General features: G+C 38.9%; 1 protein-coding gene across 11 annotated transcripts in view; it reads right to left on the reverse strand.

Moving 5' to 3' along the window:
• Positions 1-23,269, reverse strand: part of EPB41 (erythrocyte membrane protein band 4.1) — a 106,396-nt gene that overhangs the window by 5,679 nt on the left and 77,448 nt on the right. For 7 of the 11 annotated variants that reach the window (XM_049617651.1, XM_049617652.1, XM_049617654.1 and 4 more), the window contains 2 exons: positions 7,163-7,291; positions 104-205 (listed from right to left, as the gene is read on the reverse strand). In XM_049617651.1, the coding sequence (XP_049473608.1) occupies positions 104-205; positions 7,163-7,291 (231 nt within the window). Of the gene's footprint in view, positions 1-103; positions 206-7,162; positions 7,292-8,511; positions 8,962-23,269 lie in introns of those variants that run through there. The other 4 variants (XM_049617648.1, XM_049617649.1, XM_049617650.1 and 1 more) reach the window with 2 other exon arrangements.

Genomic DNA, 23,269 nt, shown 5'->3' on the forward strand with positions numbered 1-23,269 from the left:
ATGGAGCTGGAAACCCTTGCTTACGGACCAGGGTCCTTCCTACAGAGGCACCACGCTTGGCATGCCACTGACTTCCAGAAGGAAGTTCTAACTGGTCTGTTACCTTGGTAATCTGAGTTGTGGTTGTACTGCTTGTGGTCTCAGATGTGATGGTCTGAGCTGTTAGCAAGACTCCTGGGTCCAAGTCTCCGTTGCTATCATCAGTCTGCAGGAAAAAAAAACACAGCTCATCAACATGCCTCTCAGGAAGCCTTGTGGGCAAATGTGGCAGGAAGCAGTTTTGCTCTTTGGCTGTACATTCTAAAGCAAAAACCTAATTCCCTTACAGCGATCTCTTAATAAAGAAAACAATCCCCTGGCAACAAGGCTCCTTCTAAAAACGTTGGATGGTCAGTTTCCTTAGCACTGGGTCAGTGACAGGAGTGGATCAGAGAGAAGGCAGGAAAACAGCCAATGAGAGTGACAATGACCACACATGTGTATACAGCATTTTAGAGTTCACAAATGGCTTTCAAAACACTGTCTTTTAGGGGAGCCTGGGTGGCTCGGTTGGTTTTGCGTCCAACTTCAGCTCAGGTCATGGTCTCATGATTTGTTGAGTTCAAGCCCCCTATCGGGCTCGCTGCTGTCAGCACAGAGCCTGCTTTGGATTCTCTGTCCCCCTCTCTGCCTCTCCCCTACTCGCTCACACTCTCTCTCAAAAATAAATAAACCTTAAAAAACCTTTGTCTTTTTTGATGCCCACACAAGCCCTGTGAAATCAACAGAAAGGGCAGAGACTCATTAGCATTCCCAGGTAAGAAAATGCAGGCCCAGAGAAGGCGAATGATTTGCTCAAGTACTCAAAACTTGTATGTGGCAGCTGTCCTCTCTACAAACCTGAAGCTCTTTACACACCATCTAAGGCAGGAGAAGTGTAAACTCTTGGGTGCTAAGGCATGGGTGGGTTCTGAATCATAGTGCAGAACTTTTCAGAAAGGACTGGGAAAGGTCCTTGCCAGGGCTTAAGGAGCCAAGGAATCTCAGGCTATCTTCTTTGAAAACTGAGATGGGAGACTGGAGCAAATAAGGTAGGAAATATCCCTTTAAGACACCACGGGAAGAAACCTACAAAATACCTTAATGACCCTTCTGACAACAAAACTAGTATTGAAATGGACCATCCTTATTAGGAAGGGTTTAAAAGTATTTAGAATGCCAGGCTATGAAACTAATCTACACAGAGAACAAGGGCTGCGGCTACTTCTTGTTTCTCTAGAGCTCACCACATTATGACCAAAACCAATGTATTATGATCAGGTTGGGAAATGACACTAGCAAAAAGGAAGAGAGGTGGTTATCAGTGGCCGTGGGCTGGTAGCAGGACTCAGAACTGCTGACAGCCCTGTGACTGGGATGGAAACAGAGGAGACTGGAAGGGTGGAGGCTGCTCAGAGCCAACATGCTGTCCAGAAAACAATGACCAGTAGGTTCTGGTATCGTACACGGGCTCAGAGGAGATTTAGAGAATTGCAATCATTCTCATAAAGAACCTGCGGTAAAAAAAAAAAAAAAGTGTTACATTACTGTGTTTTTCTGCCTCTTTATTTATGTAAGTCATTTGTATTATAAGCAGAGGCCTCCAGCCTTTTTATGAACAGGACCACATTTCATTGAGGCTAAACTTTGAGATATGGGGGGTGGGGAGACCGGAGGAGCAGATAAGAATTAGGAAGAAGAGTTTCTGGCTGGAGTTGCCTTGCAGGTAAGAATCTAGACAAAACAAAGAGAGGGGACATGCCTGTGACACCTACATCTCACATAATCATAAATCATGCACATACATGCCAGCACCATGCTAGGTATATTGCTGGCTCGTTCACTAACACTTTCTTCAGCCCAGACCCACTTATCTACCTTAGATTCGAACTAAACTATTATTTATTGTACTTCTACTATGTGCCAAGCACACAATGCAACTGTTAACTTAGTTAGTTGGGCCAGAGTTCAATAATTTGTCAAGGTTCTATAGGCAATAAACGTTTGCACTAGAAGTTAGGGCCAGAAAACTTTTGGTCTGAAGACTGAGGTTTGGGTCCCAGCTCAGACCTAACTAGCTATGGGATCTTGGGCAAGTCCTTCTCTCTTCTCTGAGCTTTAGTTTTCTCGTCTATAACAGGCAATACTGTAAGATGGGCTCTGCCCCCACCATGGCATTATTGTGCAGATCTAAAGAGATCATAGAAGTACTTTATACATGATTATAAGAATATAAATTTGGGTGTGCTTGTTGATGCCTCAGTCTTAAGGTTAAGCCTCGGACCCTTGATTTCGGCTCAGGTCATGATCTCACGGTCTGGGAGATCAAGCCCCACATCAGATTCCTCACTGAGAGCAGAGAGCCTTCTTTGGGATTCTCTCTCCCTCTCTCTCTCTCTCTCTCTCTCTGCCCTTCCTCCCTCACTCCCTCCCTCCCTCTCTCTCTCTCTCTCCAAATAAATACATTTTTTTAAAAAGAATATAAATTTGTGTGTCAGGAGGGCTAAACCTTTTTGAGAGCTCCACCTCTACTAAATCTGTGACTCTATCGTATTTTTCTACTTCCCACCGACTGCCTCCCTGCTTTCTGTCTCTGAAGAAGTGGAAGATGGAGGAGACTTTGTTATGATTTCTGACTTATACTCTTCCCACAAGTGGTCTCTTTCCTTTGACCCTTTAACCAATGTTTCCTTAAAATGGTATGGTGGCTTTGACAGCCGTTTATAAAGTTAAACATCCATTTATCCTATGACCTAGCAATTCCACTCTTAGGTGTTTACCCAAGATAAGTGAAGACATATGTCTACACAAAGACCTGCACATGAGTGTTTACAGTATCTTTATTCACATTTGCTCCAAACTGGCATCAACTCAAATGTCCATCAACAAAGGAAAGGATAAACAAATTGTGGCACACTCAAACAATGGGATACTATTCAACAATAAAAAACAGCAAACTACAGACTCATATAACTTTGATGAACCAAACAAACAAACAAACAAACAAAACCCATGTTCGGACACAAAAGTGTACTACTGTATACTTCCATTTATATGGAATCCAAGAACAGGTAAAATTAAGCTAAGGTGATAGAAATCAAAGCAGTAGCTGCCTAGAGGGGTAGGAAGCAACTAGAAGAGTTGAAGAGGGTTTCAGGAGTAATGGAAATGTTCTGTATCCCAAATGTGTCTGGTCACACAGGAATATACATCTGTGGAAATCAATCAAATTGAACACTTAAAATCTGTGCATTTCCCTGTACCTAAGTTTTTTTTTTTTTTTTTTTTTTATGTTTATCTATTTATTTTGAGAGAGAGAGACAGTAAGACAGTGTGTGCAGGAGCAGGGAAGGGGCAGAGAGAGCCTGACACAGGGCTCAAACCCACAAACCGTGAGATCATGACCTGAGCCAAAGTCAGATACTTAACCAACTGAGCCAACCAGGCACCCCAGTGACAACTGCAACAACCCTAGGAGGTGGAACTATTATTAGCTCCATTTTACAAATGAGGAAACTGAGGCACAGAGTGATTAACTTGATTGCACACTAGTAAGTGATGGAGCAGGTTTAAACCCAGGAAATTTGATTGTAAAGTCAGTACTTTCCCCACTCTACTCTGCTGTCTAGCATGAGTAATGAGAAGTGATTTGTATTTTGGCCGACTGTCTTAAGCCTAATTAAAATGAAATAAAGGTAGATATATAACAATATAATATAGCAATAGCTACCATTTTTTAATACCTACTATACGCCAGGCAAATATTATCTTTACCTTAATAACCTTATAAATATATTTTTCAGACGAGAAAGCTAAGACTCAAAAAGTTTAAGTGACTTACCAAAGGTCACAAAACCAGCAAGTGCTGGAATTAAGATCCAAGTCTAACTCCAAAGCCCACACGCTTTCTCTAGCACAAGATGCTGCCTCTGTATTTCTCCTACATGTGAATATATTTTAAAATGACTGCTTCCTGGGGCACCTGGGTAGCTCCGTTGGTTAAGTGTCCCAACTCTTGATTTCAGCTCAGGTCATGATCCCAGGGTCATGGGATTGAGCCCTGCATCAAGCTTTACCCTGACAGCTTGAGATTCTCTTTCCCACTCTCCTTGCCCCTCTCCCACTTGCATGCACACACATACACTCTCTCAAAAACAAAAACAAAAGCAAAAAACAAAAACCTAAAATGACTGCTTCCTTTTCCTTTTTTTACAGGGGCTACACTCAAACCACATGGGCTTCTGTGTGCAGGTTGGCCCTAACAACTTTCATGCATATGCTACAAAATTCACTTCAAAATGGAACAGGATGAAATGTCAGTCTCCTCTCACTCCTGACCACAGTCCCATAGTCCCAGATCCTTCATTGAGGCCACCACTGCTTTTTGGGGTTTTTTTTTTTTGAGTACTCATTCATTCAGAGATAATATATTCATATATGAGCCTCCTCTTTCCCTCCTATAAACAGCATATTATTTATACCACATTCCACTATGCTTTTTAATCTATTAACTTATTACACAGATTATTTCCATCAGAAGCTTTTTTTAATAGCTGTGCCGAATTATATTAATTGTATATATCATAATTTATTTAACCTGTTCCCTACTGGTGGCTAGTTAGGTTGTTTCCATGGCAATGACAATTTAAAGAGTTTCCTACCATATGAAAGTAATTCTTACATCCTCTGGTTAATAACATGCACAATCTTAAAGTAATTTCCTATTCCTTCCTTTTTCAACCCCCTGCACTGCCAAGTCCTATTCATTCATTTCTGTCTCTCTTGACACAGTTCTTTCTTCTCATTTCCTCCAGCTACACTTCAGTTCTTTATAAGCATCTCCCCAGACTAGCTCTAGTCATATTCCTGTCTCCAGGCATCCCCCGACTTTAAAATATTCAGCACACAGCTTTAGGAATCATCTTCCAGAAATCATGCTTCAATGATGTTGCTTTACCACCACTGCTCAAACACTTTAAGCAGCCTTTCATTATTTATCAAAATCGAATTCCACACTCTAGACCACAAGAGAGAAGAGGGAAGCATACAAACATTAACTGAACATCCATGAATGTGCCAAACACTGTGCAGACATCATTTTACTTAATCCTCCCTCAAATCTTGCAATGGAATGTGATATTAGCCCCATTTTACAGCCAAGAAAACAGAGGGTTAGAGAGATTAGCGACTTGTTTAAAGTTATCCAGCTAGTATGTGGTTGAGCTAGGATACAATTTCTGTTTGTCTAATTGCAAAGCACATGCTTTTAATCGGCAAGTGACACTGTTTGCTAAAAGGGATATCTTCATCCAGTTCATAGTGTGAGAATTAACCATAAGGATTTAGGGGAAATCACTCAGCCAGAGCTGCGCACAGCTGCCTCGTTCCTGTCATGCAGGCTTCAACCAAAATGTGGCCTCCTCAGACAGGATTTTCCTGACTATGCCAGCCCCACAGGAACAACCTTTCATACAATCTCATATTGTCTAATTCTTTTTTTTTTAAGTTTATTTATTTTATTTTCAGAAAGAGAGTGTGTGCAAGTAAGGGAGGAGCAGAGAGAGAAAAAGAGAATCCCAAGCAGGCTCCCCGCTGTCAGTGGAGAGCATTATTTGAGGCTTGATCTTAAAAACCGTGAGATCATGGGGCACCTGGGTGGCTCAGTTGGTTGAGCTTCTGACTTTGGCTCAGGTCATGATCTCGTGGTCTGTGAGTTCAAGCCCTGCGTCGGGCTCTGTGCTGACAGCTCAGAGCCTGGAGCCTGCTTCGGATTCTGTGTCTCCCTCTCTGTTTGCCCCTCCCTGCTCATGCTCTGTCTCCCTCTCTCTCTGTCAAAAATAAATAAACATTAAAAAAAAAAATTTTAGGGGCACCTGAGTGGCTCAGTCAGTTGAGCGCCCGACTTTGGCTCAGATCATGATCTCACAGACCGTGAGTTTGAACCCCATGTCGGGCTCTGTGCTGACCGCTCAGAGCCTGGAGCCTGCTTCAGATTCTGTGTCTCTCTCTCTCTCTCTGCCCCTCCCTCTGTTCGCACTCTGTCTCTCTCTCAAAATAAAGACACAAAAATTAAAAAAAAAAAACAAAAAAAAACCAACCGTGAGATCATGACCTGAGCAAGATCACAAGTCGGATGCTTAACTGACTGAGCCACCCAGGTGCCCCTCGTATTGTCTAACTCTTTATCCTATTTTAGTTTCTTTATAGCATTTACCATGTCTGAAATTTATACACTTGTTTATGTGTTTTGTTGTCTGTTTCTGACAACTATAACCAAAGTTCCAGACAGATCCTCTGTCTACCTTGTAGACTGCTTTGACCTAATACATAAATGCACTCAACAAATATCTGCTTATATTTGCTTATCAGTTTATAGAGGGAAAACTTTTTCTAACTTTTGGCTTCTGTGAATTAAAAAAAAAAAAAAAAAGGGAAAAAACCTGATTCAACATAAAGCAACTCTTAGCTCATTCAAATTACCAACAATGAAGGAGAAATTTTGCTAAAAGTATACAAAATTTCTATTTAAATAAAAATTGTGAATACTTAAATTCTTGTGCGAGACCCTGAGATCAAGACCTGAGCTGAGATCAAGATTTAGGCACTTAACTGACTGAGTCACTCAGGTACCCCAATTCTTGTGTGGTTTTAAATTTAATTGGAATAAATGATAATCATCATAGCTGTTACTTATTTACACTTGCAGGCATGATGCTCAAGTCAAGTTCATACAGTATGTATCTTATATAATCTTCATGATAAAATCATGAGGCAGATATTAACATCATGGGCGGGGTGGAGGAAGAAGGGGAGGGGCCAATCAAGGCTCAGAGACATTCAATCACTTGCAGTAACTGAAGTGGAGAAGCTCCACTTTGTTTGATCCAAAGCCCATGTTCTTAACCATTACACAGACTGCCTTCCCTAATTGAATTGGGTGGATATCAGCAAACAGACGCAAGACAACTTCGCTTTTAATGAAGTACTTTGGGATATCCTTAGATCAGTAATCTCTTCTAAAAAGAATTACCCCAGAAAAGCCCAGCATTATTTGCAGCAAATAATTAGAGACTCTGTAAAGAAAGAAGGTTATTTATTATGTTTACATCAGTCTTGGCTTCTGAAACATCACACCATGTCCTACCTGGGCAGCCTCATAAGTGATGGTCTTGGTCTCAGTGTGAACAATAGGGACATCTTTGGTTGGGATTTCGCTTTTCAAAGCACTGGCAGTATCTGAGATGGTGACAGTCTGAGTCTTCACCAGGGGAGGCTGTGAAGCAGTAAAGAAACAGAGTTACCAGAGTCTTCTGAAGGCTACAGAGAACTAATCTTCTGACATTGATCTGATCAAAGTGGTAGCTGTAATCAAGCAAAGGGCTAGCTCAGTCTCTGCCCGAGACTTGGACACTATTCCAAAGTAGCCTTGACAAGGTGTCCAATCATGAGGGATATTAAAAAACAGCATTACTGTAATCATTTTCATATGCTTAATGGAAAGCTGTAAGATCAGACAGTTATGATCGGTGATATGAAACACTTTAGACTGACCTTCAGAATTTGAATATAAAACTGTTTGCCAAACAGCAGTCACTTTTGTTTGTCCTTGTGACTGTGCCATTATAATTAAGAAAATCGGTCGCATTTCCTCCACTAACTACAAATGGTACATGAAACAGCAGTGGCATTGGAGTGCATTATCCTGGAATTCATCAACTTCTTTCAAATCAATGTCAGACATTTACTTTGGAGTTCTTGAGAAGAAAAACAGTATTTGGAAAACTGGAAAGAAAATAATCACTTCTACCACCACCTGGTGATTAATCTCAGAATTTCAGAAGAATGAACATTAGTAGAATATCAAAGGCTTCTTGTCCATCAGCTCCCCTTCCAAAGTCTATGAATCACCCTAAAACTACCACTTGATTGTGATAAAGGTAAGTGGCCATCCACCTTAGCATAGGAGATTAGTGCCTATGAGCACGGAAGTCCTTGTGAGTGGGGTCAGTGGGAGTGGTGGGCTATACTATGCGGCTGCGATGCATAAATCATTATTTGGGGTCTGAAAGCACATAAACAAAAATCAGTTGCTTCTTTTAATTAAGAGTATTTGAATCTTTTGAGCATGGCCTCCGAACACTTAATGGCTCTTCATCATGGAAGTCTCAGAAATTCACCTCTTTATGTAGCCCATACTTGAACAAGGGAAAGAGGAAGCCACTTACACCAGCTTCATAAAGATAAACAGCTGGAATTCCCCCCCAAGAATTTTGTTACGTCATCAGGGGAGAAAGCATTTCTAGCCACGGAGTTAATCCCTCTGAATACATTTATCTGTAGTAATCGAGGGCTTTAATTTTATTCTGTGATTCTGAAGAAAGCAGAGAGGCCACTGCCCTCATCATCACCACCACCACCACCTCCTCCACACAGCAGATTCTGGCCCTCTCCCAAAGTGAGTCATTAGACCTGCATCATTGAAATGGTTACTACCTGGAAACTTCGAATGAGGGTGGGGAACTGGTTACCCACACGAGAGTCAAGAAATGATCCATTGTGCTTTCCAAGTGGCTCTCCTGGTGTAACATGTTCTTCACTACTCTCTGCCTTTTTTTCACCAAGTTGCAGCTGAGAGGAAGCTGGTGATACTGAGAACTGTAAGACACCGGCCTGTTCCTCCACTCCTATACATTCCCCACTTGAGCCTCCCGGCATTTCCTTAATATCAAGATAGCCAGCTGCTCCCTGCTCCTTCTCTTCTGTCTCCTTGCTGCTTATGGAGAGGGAGCCAAACTCAAAGCTTTGTGGAGACTCCGACGGGGTGGTCATTTGGCTCTTACTAGGAATTAGTGAATGCTTGGGACCATCCCATTCAGAGTCAGGGCTGGTAGATGGCCCCTTTGTCACGGCAGCCACCTCCTCTGTGCGAATGTCATTTATATTCTACAAATGAATGAACACATACAAAAGCAAGAAGATTAGGAATAAGTGGGGAATATTGTGAACTCTGAGAATCAACAATGATTTTTAAGAGGTCTAAAAAATATTACTACTAATACAAACCAAGAATCTTAGCTCCTGAGGTAGCCAAAAGGAAAAACTGCTGTTCACTAAACATATCCATGGCTTAAGCAGTTCCAACCTCATTTTGGTCGTATTTCTAGAACACTGGTAACCCGTGAAATAATTGCGATGTGCCTCACAGAGTACCGAGCACTTTGTATTACTGTGATCGTCCCTGTATAACACATACTCTTCATACTTAAAAGAGTTACTTTGCTATTCCTAAATACCTAACTCATTACTATGCACAGGGAACTGTGCAATTTGTGAGCCAATCAAAAGATACTCTCCAGTAGCCTGATCAGGTTGAAAAATGTCTCATATCTCCAAGCCGTAAATACCATCACATTAGCCCCTGAGGGAGAAGCTAACATCTTGACTTTAAACTAAAAGGTTCAATACATCCAGAACGAACTTAATGTAACCACTGTCATGACAGTAAATATCAAAAATAGTGAAGTGTTTCTTCACTGTAAACAGTGACCCAGCAGCTGAGATATATTTCTTCATAGATGAATGACATATCTCCAACCCCTAAGAGAAGTAAGTCCTGGAAACAGTTCCCTCCTGGGCTAAATGCCTCACACCACAGGAAAAAGATCTAAAATAAGTACTTCCAAGAGAACGTGGATGACAAGATAACATCACCGTGGATGCACATAATCCTAAAGTTTAAAGAAAGTTGCTGTGGGTAGAAGGGAAGGAATTCACATCAGTAAAAAACGAATATGAGTCATTTGAAAAACGAATAGTCTGACAGAAGCCAAATGTCATAAAAGTAAACATCTGCGTGTGCTTACCAGAAAGCCACTTAGGCCTGAAATTTTGGTTCAGATCAACTTACCATATTCCATACCACCTAGCAACTTAATAACTGAAAAGGACTCTTTTAAAAAGGTATTCCTGGAGTAAATGACACATTCCTGGTTCAGCTTACACATTTTCGTACTCAAATCATGTTAGTTACATATATTATATATTTTTTAAAAAAACACTGCTAGTCCTTAACTTGTAAACCAACCTACATTGTGATGAATACAAACCAGTGCCCTATTAAGGCAAGAAAGGATGCACTGCTCGAGAAACCTCAGTCCAACTTCACTTCTAAGCCATCTTGAAACAGTCAACTCAAGAGCATCTCAGAGTGGTACAAGTTGAATTTCAATTAGGCAGGTCTTTTGTGGACTGATTTGAATATTACTTAGGGCATGAAAAACAGGACTGAGAGATGACAACAGAAACTGCCTCTGTCTGCAGATGAATCAGAGATACACAAAATCTTGCTAAGAGTATTTGAATATCCTCCTATTTAAAATGAGAATAACACCTGGTTTGACTCATGGGGTCTGAAGATCAAATACGATAATAAATGTGAAAGCCCTTGGTAAATTCTTTTTTTTTTCTTCAATTTTTAATGTTTATTTATTTTTGAGAGAGAGAGACAGACGGACAGACAGTTTGTGAGCAGGGGAGGGGCAGAGGGAGAGGGAGACAGAATCTGAAGCAGGCTCCAGGCTCTGAGCTGTCAGCACAGAACGCAATGCAGGGCTCGAACTCACGAACCACAAGATCATGACCTGAGCTGAAGTCAGAAGCTTAACCGACTGAGCCACCCAGGTGCCCCTAGCACTTGGTAAATTCTAAAGTACCAGATAGATTCACTTAATTCAACCAACATTCTAAGCTCCTATAATAGTAAGGTCTGGGGACACTAAAATAAATTTGTTGTTATTATTTACACACTGTATTACTTTCTAGGGCATTTATCTCACCATTTCTTTGGAGTCAGACAAGCTGTTAGAGCTGTCCAAAAATAGATCAGCTGGTAATAAACAAATAGGCTTTCTCAAATTGCTATATGCTACTTCTAGCACTGTGAAGAGCATATCCAAACCCACTCACATGGAGAAAAACTTCATGGCTTTTCCGAACAAATTTGTCACAACTGAGGATGACTTATAACCAGGAAAATACCTAAGATAAACAAGTAAGAGCCTATTTTATACCAATAGGTATAAGTGACACGTGGTGGTCTGTCATCAAGAAGCCATTTGTGAATAAACATTGCTTAGGCCAGCAACACCTGGTCCAAAGCTGCCTACTGTTGAGTAAAATTTGAGCAATCAGTTGTTTCAAAGCATATATACAGTGGACCACAGCTAAAAGCTGCAGCCATAGTAATAACAACAAATATTCACTGATCACTTAATAAGTGTTAGTCACTGGAAATAAAAGGAAAATTGATAACAGGTTATATCACTAATTAGAGCATTTTTACATATGGTCAGATCAACCTCCCAGTTGGCTCTGTTGTCCAGATCTCTTGGACACAGCCAACTACTTACTGGACATGCTCCCAGCCATATGGAATGCAATATGCCCCAATCTAAACTCATCTCTGCTGCTGCCTGGACCTGCCACCCCCACTTCTTTCATCATTTCTATTATATTGGTAAACGGCACCACCATCCATCCAGTCTTCCATGCCAGAATCCTGAAATCATCTTCAATGCCTTTCGTACACACATCCACCAACCCCCAGAGATTACGCAATCAAGTCATTTCCATTCCATTTTAATATCGCCCTTATCTACGTGCTTGTTTCTATTCCCTCCTTTACTACCTTCATTCAGGCTCTTGTAATGCCACAACTACCTTACTACTAATGCCATGAACAGTTTTTCTTCTTTGCTTTTTTCCTTCCTTCTTTCTCATCTCAAACCTTCCTTGAACACATCCTCTATTCTGCTGCTAAAGCGTTTATTTCTAAAATGAAACATTGCAAACTCTATTCTGCAGCTTAAACCCCTTCAAATAAAATAAAATAAAACAACAAACAAAAATCCTTCAGTGGTTCTTCACTGCCTTCTGGTTAAAGCTCAGACCCTTTAGTAAGACATAGAAAATACTTTATTTAACCAAGAGTCAGATGCTTAACCAACTGAGCCACCCAGGTGCCCCAACATAGAAAATACTTTAAAATATGACTCCTGCCTCTCTTTCCAGCTTCACTGTGCTGCACCTTCACAGACATCCTTCTTTCCATTAATTCAAAACTATTTGCAGTTCCTAGTACAGGGCATGATTGCTTTTGCCTCCCTGTCCTTGCAAATATTGTCAATATTTTTCCTTTTGCCTGGAAGTCCATGCTCAGCTTAAGTATCAGTTCTTCTGGAAGTCTCCCCACTGGCTGCTTAAAGTATGGTTAGATATTATTCCTCTTTTGTTCCTATTGCACCTTGTTATTACTGGTTTAGTAATCTATTTTTCCCATTAGACTGTGAGTTCCTTGGGTGTGTTGAGGGAGATAAGGACTTCCTATGTTACTTAGTTCTGTATCTCTTTTGTTCAGTTTTTGTCACATAATAGATATTCAGTAAAACTTGTCAAAAGTATATTCAATAAATCCAGGTGACTTGAGAACTTCTGTCTGGTCTCGTGCTATTCAAAAACTGAAAAAGTGTGTTCAGAAAGAACATAAAAAGTGGCTAACTTGACCAGACCCACTGTCTAGTCCAGCATTTTATCTCCTATACCAGTAAAATAAGAGGAAAGTGTTATTCATGTTCACCATATGCCAGGTATTGCACTGGTCACTTTAAAGTTTATTTATTTTGAGAGAGAGCGAGAGAGCAGGAGAACGGCAGAGACAGAGGGAGAGAAAGAATCCCAAGTAGGTTCCTCACTGTCAGCGCAGAGCCCGACGCAGGGCTCAAATTTTTGAACCCTGAGATCATGACCTGAGCAGAAATCAAGAGTCAGATGCCTAACTGACTGAACCACCAGGCACCCCTGAGCTAGTCACTTTAACATGTTTTCTCACTTAATTTTCGACAACCTCACTATGAAGTAGTCACTATCTCTATTTTATAGATGAAGAAATGGAGAGGTTAAACAACTCAGAGCTAGTTAAGTGACAGAGCTAGGGTTTAAACTCAAGTTGGTTTCTGGTTCTAAAGCCCATTTCTTCCCCTGGCAACAAAGTATTTACTTGAAGTAGGACCAGAGGACATGTCCTATTATGTTCAAAAGAATATACACCAAACCTGACTATACTCTTAAGAAGTACAAAGACTGTCCAAAGTCCCCTTAGCAGGGCCTGATTTTAGTGGCCAACACTACACTTTTATTTTATTTTAATTTTTTTTTTTAAGTTTACTTATTTGAGAGAGAAACAGAGCAAGAGCAAGAAAGCAGGGGAGGGGCAGAGAGTGAGGGAGAGAGAGAATCCCAAGTAGGCTCCACACTGTCAGCACGGAGCCCCATGCCAGGCTCGAACCCATGAACCATGAGATCACGATCTGAGCCAAAATCAAGAGTCAGACGCTTAACCAACTGAGCCACCCAGGCACCTCTAATACTTTTAAAAATAAGGATAAGTCTGAAAAGCCAGAAGAATAGATTGAGGCAAAAAGAAGACATAAAATCTCCATGACTTAAGATTCCCAAACTTTGACATATAACCTAAGTGAGGAATTTTAACTGATAGTGTTGTGCCTTTAGCTATGACCATCAGCAAAGGCCACTGGATTATATAAGACTACACAACTGCATATACCAAATGGGCCTGGAAACTTAAAAAGAAATTTTTTTTAATGTTTATTCATTTTTGAAAGACAGAGAGAGATACAGAACAAGCAGGGGTGGGGTGGAGGGGGGGGGGGACACAGAATCTGAAGCAGTAAATGGGCCTGGAAACTTTAAAGGAATCTTCTCAGGGTATGAACAAATATAGGACTTTGTGTGAACATCCCACAGTAACTGACAAAATTGAGACTTAATTGTGATCCAAAGGTGTTCATGCAGATGCTGTTTATCTGGACTGCTGGGGGATCTAGAAGGAGAGAGACGCTACAACAGGAAGACCAGTTGCCTGTACAAAGTACTAACTGGTTTCAGGAATAGGAGAAGGAAGAATGTTAGAGAAATATTTAATTGAGAACACTATTTGAAAATTTTCAATTTTATTTGAAAAGTGAATGGTTCGTGCTAAGTATGAGAATTCACTATTTTATTTGGGGGGAAGAAAAGGGTTTTTTTCCAAAAGGGTTTCTCTTGAAAAGTTTTTTTTTTCAGAAGGATTATGTCTCAGGATCATCGAACCTTTGCAGGCATGTGCCCTTGTGAGTTCTAAATGACGTCTCCCTTGACTTAAAAATCCCAGACATCGTTAAGAGCAAGATATGGGTGCCCCAGGTGTTTTGCTGCCACCCCATTAAATGCAACCCAGTCTTTTTCTTTTCAGTTATTTTTTTTTTTTTTACATTTTACTTATTTTTGAGAGAGAGAGAGGGACAGAGCACAAGTCGGGGAGAGGCAGAGAAAGAGGGAGACACAGAATCCAAAGCAGGCTCCAGGCTCTGAGCTGTCAGCACAGAGCCCAACATGGGGCTCAAACTCACAAACCGTGAGATCATGACCTGAGCTGAAGTCGGACACTTAACCGACTGAACCATCCAGGTGCCCCATCTTTTCAGTTATTTTTGAAGCAAGGTATTTGTATATTAGACCAATGAAAGAACCACAGCTATGCTTATAAAAGCATCTTATCCTATAAGCCTCACAAGGAAAATAAATCCTAAAAATCTTCCTAAAACTTGGCCACATAAGAAAAAAAAAGCATATTAAGTTTTCTCTGGAGGGTCCACGCTTTTCCCACACACATTTGTTTCCTGTCTCAGTGAAGACCAATTTTACCTTTTGGCGGGCAAAGGAAAAACACTTCATTTCTGTATTAAAAGGAAGAAAAGAACCTGCTGTTGTCTCATTTTATCTTTCTATATATTAAAATTCTGGGTACACAGATAAGGACCATCACTGCCAACCTTGCCATGTGATTTCAGGGGACTACTTTCACGTCAGGACCATGACTGGATATTGGAATGAAGATGAAACTCTCCCCTTAAATAAAAAATAAAAATTATATTTTCCTATGTGTATAACTAAACATACGAAAAAGACTTCAAGGGATATTAAATATCAGTAGCAGTAGAACTGCAAATAATTTTTTTTTAATTTTTTAAATGTTTATTAATTTTTGAGAGAGAGAGAGAAAGAGAGAACAGGGGAGGAGCAGAGAGAGAGGGAGACAGAATCCGAAGCAGGCTCCAGGCTCTGAGCTGTCAGCACAGAGCCCAATGCGGGGCTCAAACTCACAAGCCACGAGATCATAACCTGAGCTGAAGTAGGACGCTTAACAGACTGAGCCACCCAGGCGCCCCAATTTTTTTTTTTAACGTTTATTTATTTTTGAGACAGAGAGAGCATGAACAGGGGAGGGGCAGAGAGAGAGGGAGACAGAATCTGAAACAGGCTCCAGGCTCTGAGCTGTCAGCACAGAGCTTGACGTGGGGCTCGAACTCACGGACCGTGAGATCATGACCTGAGCCGAAGTCGGACACTTAACCGACCAAGCCACCCAGGCGCCCCCCCAATTTTTTTTTAAAGTAAGCTCTGTGCCCAATGTGGAGGTTGAACTAACAACCTCGAGATCGAGTTGAATGCTCTACCGACTAAGCCAGCCAGGTGCCCCAAGAATTGCAAATAACTTAATTTCTCTCTTTGTGTTTTTTCATACTTCCTAACCTTTCTAAAATGATATGCATTACTTTTATTATAAAAAATGTTACTAAATTATTTTCTTATGCAATCTTTTATATTTGGCTCCATAATGAAATGATCTGCAAAACATGGAGTCTGGTAATCAATTTATGAAGTGCTGATAAATCCTTAATGTCCTCCAACCCTTTAAAAACAATTAAAAATAAACCGTAACAGTTTCCCAAAAGAAAAAGTCGTTAATGGAAAGAATGATAATGTAAGCAACTGGTAACTAATATAAACCTTTTCTTTTATAAGGAGAATATAAAATAAAACCTTAGTAATTTAGCAAGTGGATTTTGAAAGTCAAAGTCAATGACTGTGGACTTAATGTATCTGGGTGGAAAAGAAATAGTTCAAATTTAAGGTGTAGCTTCATTATATTTTGTTTAATGTTTTCTGAATTAAGGATGACAGGGATATTCTCAGGAACGTGAATGAAAATATGGTCATGTCTGTGATTTAATTCCTTGGTAGATTTTCTTATTAGATAACCTGCCTCTGAAACCAGTAAAGACATGCAAAAAAATTATCATTCTCTTGCCAGTCATGATAGCAACCGGGAATATAAAATGTTAAAAATCAAAGAATCCTAAAACTTGATCTGAACAGTAACTCTAGATTAGTGACATATACTACAAATCAACACTATGATTCTTCATATCAGAATGATCTATATTTTTCTTTTTTTGTCTAAGGGCTCTGCACTTGAGGCTTAAATCTTGTTTTACTGAAATCAAGTAGAAGACATCAGAATGACTGAACAAATTCAATAAGCAGTTGTTTAATTGCCATCTCAGAAGAGAAAACACTTTTAGGTGATTTGAGGATAAATGAAAGAAAGAAGTGATCCAATCTCTAGGGTATTTAGATTTAGTTGAATGAAGATACTGACAATGATACGTATGGATGGCAGTCAAATATATTTATATAAGATAATATGTCTTATGGTGGTAGCAATGGTGGAACCCTGGGGAGAAGGCAAACTTTTATCAGAGCTGGTCTCAAGCTTAATTACAGTGTTTTAATTTTTTGGTGCATTCTTAGATATTATAATATTACACTAAGGACCAAAATAAGCCAGTCAGTAATGTTACTGAGCCCACATAAACAGAATTAGATAGTTGGCAGAAAATTTTTGAAAGAAAGAAGAAAATAGTCATGTCAGTTATAAAGCTAACTTCTAATGAGAGCCTTGGAATCAATACATGTTTCATTTTAAGTCTGCAAAAAAATGCTTTTCCGTAATATTCTATTCAATGTTTCCAAAGATTTATCCTTAGAATACCTGTGAAAATTTTATCTTCATATATATGCATGTTCAAATAGACAGCATAGACTAATAAATATGGGTGTTCTTACTTACTAAAATTATACAATACAGATTTTAAGAGAGGGCCATTAACATGCCAAGGTGACATTTTACTTTATTGAATCGACTAAATTGTAAGTAGGAAACACAAATAATAACTGCAAAAAATTCTTCATAGTCCAGCCACACCAAAATACAAATTCTGCCACTAAATTCCATAAATACCCTGGTTAATACACTTTACCAACACCATCTTAAACAATCTCAAACACTACTCCAAATCAGTAAGAGTTTCACACTGACATAAATATACTTAGGGACTTGAGTACAGAGTACCAAAAATATTGGTACTTTTTTTTTTTTGATGAAGAACAAATAATTACTAGAGTCACAAAATGTCATTTGGTTTGACAATGAAGTGTTTTTCATTTGTTTGCTTCTGGATACCAATCTAGTTTTCTTCTGATCTTCCACAAAAGTTTTGATTTAATTAATGGGACTTTAAGCTATTGATCTATCTAAACATTCCCAGTATATATGTAAAGGAAGCTACTAATTATTTTCTTCTAAAAAGTTTAATTCTTGGGGGTGCTTGGGTGGCTCAGTCGGTTAAGCATCCGATTCTATCTCGGCTCAGGTTGTGATCTCACAGTTCTTGGGATCAAACTCCATGTTGGGCTCTGCACTGACAGTGCAGAGCCTTTTTGGGACTTTCTCTCTCCCTCTCTCTCTGCCTCTCCCTTGTGCCTGCTTGCTCTCTCTCTCTCTCTCTCTCTCTCTCTCTCTCTCAAAAATAAACACTTTAAAAGTTTAATTCTTTTTATTGAATGATTTTAATATCAGAAATCAGATTATCCCCAGGGCCAAATAAAGCCCTGAGATCCTGGTCTCAACAATAGGCAAGGCCTCACTTCACATCCTTATCTTTTGTTTCATATAGACTGAGAAAGATCCTGTTTCAGGTTCTGGGATATTCTGCAGGACTCAACCCAGGGGATTTAACTTAAGATAAATGGAAACCAGCAGTAATAAATAAATTCATTAGTGGCTTAAGGATCTTAGAGAACCATTTCCTTTTTTGCGAACCATTTTTTTAAGTTAATTTTTTTTATTTTGAGAGAGAGAAAGAGCAGAGGAAGGAGAGAGCGAAGGAGAGAGAGATTCCCAAGCAGCTCACAGTGCAGAGCCCAACGTGAGAGCAGAAATCAAGAACTGAACGCCTAGCCAACTGAGCCACCCACATGCCCCAAGAACAATTTTTAATACTCAGTTTTATAAATCATCAAGGTCTCACAAATCCCAATCTTCTCCTTAATTCACTCTCTGTAACTTTTACCACATTTTCATATGGGGACTGAGTGACTTAAGAGACAGCTATGGCACGAAAGAATGTCACTGGACTATAACAGCGAAGACCTGGGTTCTAGCTCTTTCTTTCACTCACAAACTGCTTGTTCTTGGGCAGATCTCTCAACCTCTGAGACTCAGTTTCATCTTGTGAAGCAAGAACATCACTGTTATGGTTACTATGAAGGTTCACCGTACAGGTGTTCAAAATGAAGTGATAGGCAAATACTAGATACTATTTGTCTTTGTACTTTATTTCTTAAAACATTACTTTTTGCAAAGAAACATGAACCAGAGCAATAAAGACACCTAGTGCCTACATGGAAGTGTTTCTTGAGCACCCGAGTGGGCCAACCCTATAGATTTAACTAAGGCTGGTCTTCTTTCCGCTTACCAAGTTCTCAGCCAGGTTCTCCTAATACTTTAGAGAACATCACCAGATAGAATTTTGCAGAAAGAAATTGTGATAGAATATAAGAATTAAAATGAGAATACTTAATAAATATTCCTGAGCCAAGGTCCTCATGAAGAACACTAGACAGGCCACTTTTAATAGTTTTGACATATACACTGTTAAGAAAGAAAATTAGGAAAAACATTTCTGAGTAGTCACAAAATTTATAACCATTTTAAAGCTTCACAGATTTACTTTGTTTCTAAGGCGAAATCGTATCTATGTTACCACCCACATATTTTGCTTCCTGAAATCTTTAAATTTTTTGTATAAAGAGTCTAAGATTTAGCATACTATCTCCATAGTCATTTTACACAATGGAATCCTAAAACCACCACATCTATTAACTTACTTTTGGTTTTCACATTCTCTTCATTGGTTTGTGTTTTTGTTTTTTGTTTTTTAATTTTTTAAGTAATCTCTACACCTAAGGTGGGGATCCAACTCACAACCCCGAGATCAAGAGTTGCATGCGCCACAGACTGAGCCAGCCAGGGGCCCCTCTATTTTACCATTCCATCAAGTAAACAGAGTTATGGGACTGGCCCTGTATATACTACTTAATGATATGACCAGTTCTGTAATGTTACCATCTTTGCAGTGACTTTGTGGCCTGTTCAAATGCAAATACCTCGGGGAAAGTTAATACATTAAACTTTTATTAGTGTTTCTGTACAGAAAAAAGGGATTTGGATATTTGTTAGACTTTTTAATAAGATTTATATAATTAAAAAAATAAATTTGTTAAGAAAAAGGGAGTGAGCAGAAGGTGGCAGTAGGAATGAGGGAGAGAGTTGTGCACAGACACACATACACCCACACAGCACATTACCCTTGCTTTGCAAACCCAGTAAGAAATGCTTTGCACTGCAAATGCCCACAGAACCAGCAGGAATCGAGGTTATCTTGCTAAGCACAGAAGGAAGATACCCAGCAGTAGAGTCCAGCTCCTGGTTCTTTACTAAAGTAAACAATAAATATTACAGTCACTTAACGTATCAACAGTCTATTTAAATAATACCCCCAAATGGTCTGCAACATGCAAACTAAAAAATGTAGAATCCAATCCTGATAAGATCAGTTAATTGCGAGTGCTTTGTTTCTACATTCTTCTCTTTAACAAAACATGGCAAGTTTATGTTTCAGCAAAGAATGCTTTAAATGTCTTGGGGAAAAGCACTAAAAAACAAAACATGTATCTTTATACATTAATTTTGTATCAATATTTGTAATCTTATTCCTTTTTTGAAAATTAGTAATATCAGTCTTTCCTATGGTTGTATAATAATCAGTTGGAACATCAACCTGGTGATTAAAAAAATTTGTTAAAACAAATGCTTTTATATGGGCACTTGCAATAAGAGATAAATCAGATGTGGTAATAGCTTCTTTTGTAAAAGCCATGTGTAAACAGCACATAAAGATGACAAGTCAAGCAGCAATAGCCCATTCTTCAGCCAAAAAAGGAAACAAATGAAGAAAGAACAAAATTCACCAAAAAGAAAATCATCTGCTGCCTCCCCAACCCCCAAAAAGCCTCATAAATAATAGTTTTGGTACATTTTCAGTGGAAAATTCAGGCCAACTGATAGTTTGAAAAAGGACATTAGAATCACAAACACTCAGGATGGGGATAAACTAACAACAGAGTAACCATGTGGCTAGCAAAAGATGATTTAAAAATTCTATCTTTCCTCCCTAGTGTGCCATTCTTTATCTTGCAATACATTTCTCTTCATTCTAAATTTTCTCTCTTGGCTATATCCACCCCCACTTTTTTTTTTTTTTAAATAAGGTTTGTATGCTATTGGTCCCTAGCTAGAAATACATCCTTGTAGTGCTCACTAGCTTCTCCACAAAATTTGAGTCATTTTCATGGTCCATTGCTATTCTCTGGCATATAAAGATTATATCTGGATAAAGGAGCTTACTTAGGAGAAGTTGGCCTTTATTAAATTACAGTTGGTAAAACTGCTTATTATGAGAAAATCACTCCGTAACGCAGCCTCTCACAAATGCCAGCAAATGAAATTGCCAATAACAATGATCCTTCAAACGTAGTTTTTATTATTTCCTTAATAGTGCTGTTATTAGATTATCCCCAGAAAAGGTGACTGTAAAAGCAAACAGCTTCAAAATCAATGCCTGATGCAAAATTTTAACTATTAGGTAATAGAAAATTTTGCCTTAACACTGCACTCACCAGCAAGGACTCCACAGATCAAATGAGTGTTCTCAAACCTGAATAGAGCTATAGAAGTCAAAGTTTTCAGCAAGTATTAAAAATTATACTAAACATGTCTAGGAGACCAGAAGCCTTTGGTTGGTCAATTTTATTTCATTATACTAAGAAGGGCTGAGATAGAGAAATGGAGATGAAGAGGAAGAAGTTATAACCAGTACAAAAACTCTGATCATTTAGTATGAAACACAATTAAATATATTTGGCAGGATTTCTCAGAAGTCCCAATTCCAAAAATTATTAAAGGCATGATAAACACTTAAACACATTATGCTCCAATTTAACATCTAGAAAACAGCATCTTGATTCCACAGAACTAAGTACAACAGAAAACTCTAATTAGATATTAACTAGCTGTGCTTTCTCTCCCTGAAAAATCCTATAATAATGAAAATGACTTTCCATGTTAACATTTTCAACAAATTCCTAAAAAGAACATGGCTTTGAAGAAACACTTCGAAATTTTTAGACTACTCAAACATGGCCACAAGCACATACTTCAAGCTGGTAAACAGACCACTTCAAAATGTGGAGTGTTGGTTTTCAGTAATTACCTGGATAATACAGTAGAATCTAGGACTGAGAGTAACATAAGAGATAAGGTTTACCCAAGGTGAAGCGAAAGACAAAGCTGTATACCTTCTGTTAATTCCACATCACAGGAGCAAGCTCTCCGCACACCCACATATCCATTCCCACTCCATTCTCCGCCCTTCACTAGGATCACAGTGGCAGTACTGGATGGTTAATAACCACTAATTTGTAGAGTGCTTTTTGAAAAAACAAAAGACAAACTCAGCATATTAAAAATGCTTCTAACAGATGCGACAATTACATGTGTTGTAGTGACTAAGACGGTTAAAAAAAGTTATTTTTAAAACTTGGTATAAATAAGTCAAACGAGTTCCAAGCTGGTTTAAAACATTAATATTCTGAGAACTGAACACATGCCAAGGTTATCTCTGCTTTAGGACTGAGCAAAATACAATTCCTGGGACACAGAGAAGAGTGAAAATACAGAAAAACAAGGGAACTTCTCTAGAAAGACTGGCTGACAGTATTTCTTGCAGATCCCCTAAAACAGAGGTTCCTTTTCCTTTTCTTTTTTTTGTTTTTCTTTTTTTTTTTTTTTTTTTTTTTTTGGTAGTGGGACTATGTACTGCCTTGCTGGCTCCTATTTCCTTAATGACTACTATCAACCAGAATCAGATTTTCAATAAGATTTATTCATGATAAATTTACATACTAAGAGCAAATAACGTGAGAAAAATATCAAAGAAAACGTTCCAAAAGAGAAGTTCTTAGCAGATTTCTTTAGGCTTAAATATCCTGCTGAACTGCTAATGGATAGACTATTTAGCCTAGTATCACAGCTAATGCATCCTGGACCAGGGAACTGAAGGGAACATAAGTGCACCGATTTATTAGAAAGCACCTCCCAAAGCTAACCACAGATCAAGGAATCTTTGACACAAGCATGTCCATGTCAACTAGGAAGCAAAGACATTTCCGAAAGAATATAAATTAATTTTATTCTCATTTACTGGTAAATACTGCCCAAATAGATCCTGAATTGGGGGATTCCTCTTAGAGAAATCTCTTTATTTAGAAAGAGGAACCCTTCTAAAATGTTTTCCTTAAATTCCCAACGTTAAATTTATACCACCGCTTGAAACACTAAGGCGTACCAAAACTCCAGAGTGAAAAATCATTTCACTTTCTTTACCATGTTTGTTAGATATCTCTAAAACCTGTCTAAAGAGAGGATGAATTTGGGAATTGTTTCTTTATCTCTTAGGGGAAAATGAAGGCAGACCCTTAAAAACCAAACCAAACAAAGGGGTTAGCTGGATTCATCACTAAATATATTAGGAGCACAGTTAACATTGAACAATCTGGAAAACTGAGAAAGGCAGAGGTGTTGTGGGGGTTACAGATATGTTTGATTACAGTTCTGGTGCATCCCGACTACCCAATAAATAGGAACAGATGCCTTGCCTTTTGTTTTCCATTTCCAGTCACAAAAAAGACCAAAAGTATTTCAATACTGAATGAAGACACTAAGATCGCATCTACAGCTCTTCAAACAGTACAAAGGCAGAAAGAATAAATTAATCAGTTCTCTGGTTCTCTAGACCAATATCAGGGGTCAGCAAACTACACCCAACAGTCCAAATCCAGCCCTCTCCTTGTTTTTATATTGCTATGAGCAAAGAATGGTTTTATATTTTTA

Source organism: Panthera uncia (genome assembly GCF_023721935.1).
Source record: "Panthera uncia isolate 11264 chromosome C1 unlocalized genomic scaffold, Puncia_PCG_1.0 HiC_scaffold_4, whole genome shotgun sequence".
NCBI lineage: Eukaryota > Metazoa > Chordata > Mammalia > Carnivora > Felidae > Panthera > Panthera uncia.